The sequence below is a fragment of the Calidris pugnax genome, unplaced genomic scaffold (genome assembly GCF_001431845.1).
Source record: "Calidris pugnax isolate Ruff unplaced genomic scaffold, ASM143184v1 scaffold1782, whole genome shotgun sequence".
NCBI classification, from domain to species: Eukaryota; Metazoa; Chordata; class Aves; order Charadriiformes; family Scolopacidae; genus Calidris; species Calidris pugnax.
The window spans coordinates 1,081-4,067 of NW_015092178.1; the positions used below are offsets into that span (position 1 = coordinate 1,081).

The 2,987-nt window shown below is 66.4% G+C and overlaps 1 protein-coding gene across 1 annotated transcript in view; it reads right to left on the reverse strand.

Moving 5' to 3' along the window:
• The window catches only part of LOC106900248 (U4/U6.U5 tri-snRNP-associated protein 1-like), a gene marked incomplete at its 3' end in the record, with an annotated part of 2,451 nt that extends 330 nt beyond the window's left edge, over nt 1-2,121 (reverse strand). The window contains exon 1 of the mRNA XM_014962243.1: nt 1,907-2,121. Coding sequence (XP_014817729.1) covers nt 1,907-2,121 — 215 coding nt within the window. The remainder of the gene's footprint in view (nt 1-1,906) is intronic.
• Nucleotides 2,122-2,987: the final 866 nt, after the last annotated feature.

A 2,987-nucleotide genomic window follows, 5' to 3' on the forward strand; every position in this document is an offset into this window, starting at 1 on the left:
GGGGACAGCCGGACAGCGGGGGGACAGCGGGGACAGCGGGGTGACAGCGGGGACAGCCGGACAACAGGGTGACAGTGGGGACAGCCGGACAACAGGGTGACAGCGGGGACACCCGGGTGACAGCAGGGACAGCCGGACAACGGGGAATCAGGGACACCCGGGTGACATTGGGGACACCTGGACAGTGGGGTGACATCAGGGACAGCCAGACAGCGGGGTGACAGCGGGGACAGCCGGACAGCGGGGACAGCGGGGTGACATCGGGGACAGCCGGACAGCGGGGGGACAGCGGGGTGACATTAGGGACAGTGGGGTCACAGCAGGGACAGTGGGGTCACAGCAGGGACAGTGGGATGACATCGGGGACACCCGGGTGACAGCGGGGACACCCAGACAGCGGGGTGACATCAGGGACAGCGGGGTGACAGGGTGACAGCGGGGACAGCCGGACAGTGGGGTGACATCGGGGACAGCCGGACAGTGGGGTGACAGCGGGGACAGCCGGACAACGGGGTGACAGCGGGGACAGCCGGGTGACAGCAGGGACAGCCGGACAACGGGGACACCCGGACAGCAGGGTGACATCGGGGACAGCCAGACAGCGGGGTGACAGTGGGGACAGCGGGGTGACATTAGGGACAGTGGGGTCACAGCAGGGACAGTGGGATGACATCGGGGACACCCGGGTGACAGCAGGGACACCCAGGCAGTGGGGTGACATCAGGGACAGCCAGACAGCGGGGTGACAGCGGGGACAGCCAGACAGCGGGGTGACATTGGGGACACCCGGGTGACAGCAGGGACAGCCGGACAGATGGGTGACAGCAGGGACAGAAGGATGACATCAGGGACAGCCAGACAGCGGGAACACCCAGACAGCAGGGTGACAGCAGGGTGACATCGGGGACACCTGGACAGACAGGTGACATCGGGGACACCCAGGTGACAGCAGGGACACCTGGACAGCGGGGTGACATTGGGGACAGCCAGGTGACATTGGGGACACCCAGACAGACAGGTGACAGCGGGGACAGCCGGGTGACATTGGGGACACCCGGCTGACAGCAGGGACACCCAGACAGCCGGGTGACAGCGGGGACACCTGGGTGACATTGGGGTGACATCACGGACAGCCGGGTGACACTGAGGACACCCAGACAGCGGGGTGACAGCGGGGACACCTGGACAGCCAGGTGACATTGGGGACACCCGGACAACAGGGTGACATCGGGGACAGCCGGACGACAGTGGGGACACTCAGACAGACGGGTGACGTCAGGGACAGCCGGACAGTGGGGTCACAACGGGGTCACAGCGGGGACAGACGGACAGCAGGGTGACACTGGGGACACCCGGGTGACACTGGGGACAGCCAGACAGCAGGGTGACATCAGGGACACCCGGACAGCTGGGTGACATTGGGGAGAACCCAACAGCCAAGTGACAGCGGGGACACCGGGTGACATCGGGGACACCCAGCAGCGGAGTGACAGCGGGGACACCTGGACAGTGGGGTGACAGCGGGGACAGCCAGGTGACATTGGGGACAGCTGGACAGCCGGGTCACAGTGGGGACACCTGGGTGACATCAGGGACAGCCGGACAGTGGGGTGACATTGGGGACAGCCGGACAGTGGGGTGACAGCGGGGACACCCGGGTGACATTGGGGACAGCCGGACAGTGGGGTGACAGCGGGGACACCCGGGTGACATTGGGGACAGCCGGACAGTGGGGTGACAGCGGGGTAACAGGGAGGACGGGAGGGGACATGGGGACGGGGGCACCCAGGGAGGTGGCCGGGCCGGGATTGTCACCGGTGGGGATTGGGGGGGGTGACACTGGGGGAGGGGGTGACACTGGGGGAGGGGGTGACGTCACCCATGACGTCACCATGACGTCACCCACATCTTGTCCTCGATGCAGTACACGGCCGAGGGCAGGGACTTGTTGGGGGCCTTCACCCGCGGCACCTTCTGCACCGTCGTCTCCAGGAGCCCTGGGGGGGACACGCGACCCACAGTGACCCACGGCGACCCACGGCGACCCCCACGGGACCCATAGCGACCCCACGGTGCCCCATAGACCCCACAGCGCCCCATAGAGACCCACAGCAAACCCATAGCGACCCCACGGTGCCCCATAGAGACCCCACGGTGCCCCATAGAGACCCACAGCAAACCCATAGCAACCCCACGGTGCCCCATAGACCCCACAGTGCCCCATAGAGACCCAGAGCGCCCTATAGTGACCCCACGGTGCCCCATAGCGACCCCACGGTGCCCCATAGCGACCCAGAGCGCCCTATAGTGACCCCACGGTGCCCCACAGCACCCAGGGCACCTTCTGCACCGTTGTCTCCAGGAGCCCTGGGGGGGACACGCGACCCACGGCGACCCACGGCGACCCACAGCGCCCCATAGAGACCCCACAGTGCCCCATAGACCCCACAGTGCCCCATAGAGACCCACAGCAAACCCATAGCGACCCCACGGTGCCCCACAGCACCCAGGGCACCTTCTGCACCATTGTCTCCAGGAGCCCTGGGGGGCACACGTGACCCACGGCGACCCATAGCGACCCCACAGTGCCCCATAGAGACCCCACAGCGCCCCATAGAGACCCCACAGCGCCCCATAGAGACCCATGGCACCCTACAGTGACCCATAGAGACCCACAGTACCCTATAACAATGCCACAGTGACCCAGAGACCCCACAGCGACCCATAGGGACCCACAGCACCCCAGAGAGACCCCACAGCGACCCATGGCGACCCATAGCAATCCCCACGGGACCCATAGCGACCCCACAGTGCCCTATAACAACGCCGCAGTGACCCACAAAGACCCCACAGCGACCCATAGGGACCTACGGCACCCCACAGAGACCCCACAGCAACCCACGGCACCCCACGGTGACCCCACGGTGACCCTCAGCGACCCATGGCACCCCACAGAGACCCCACAGCGACCCATGGCACCCCACAGC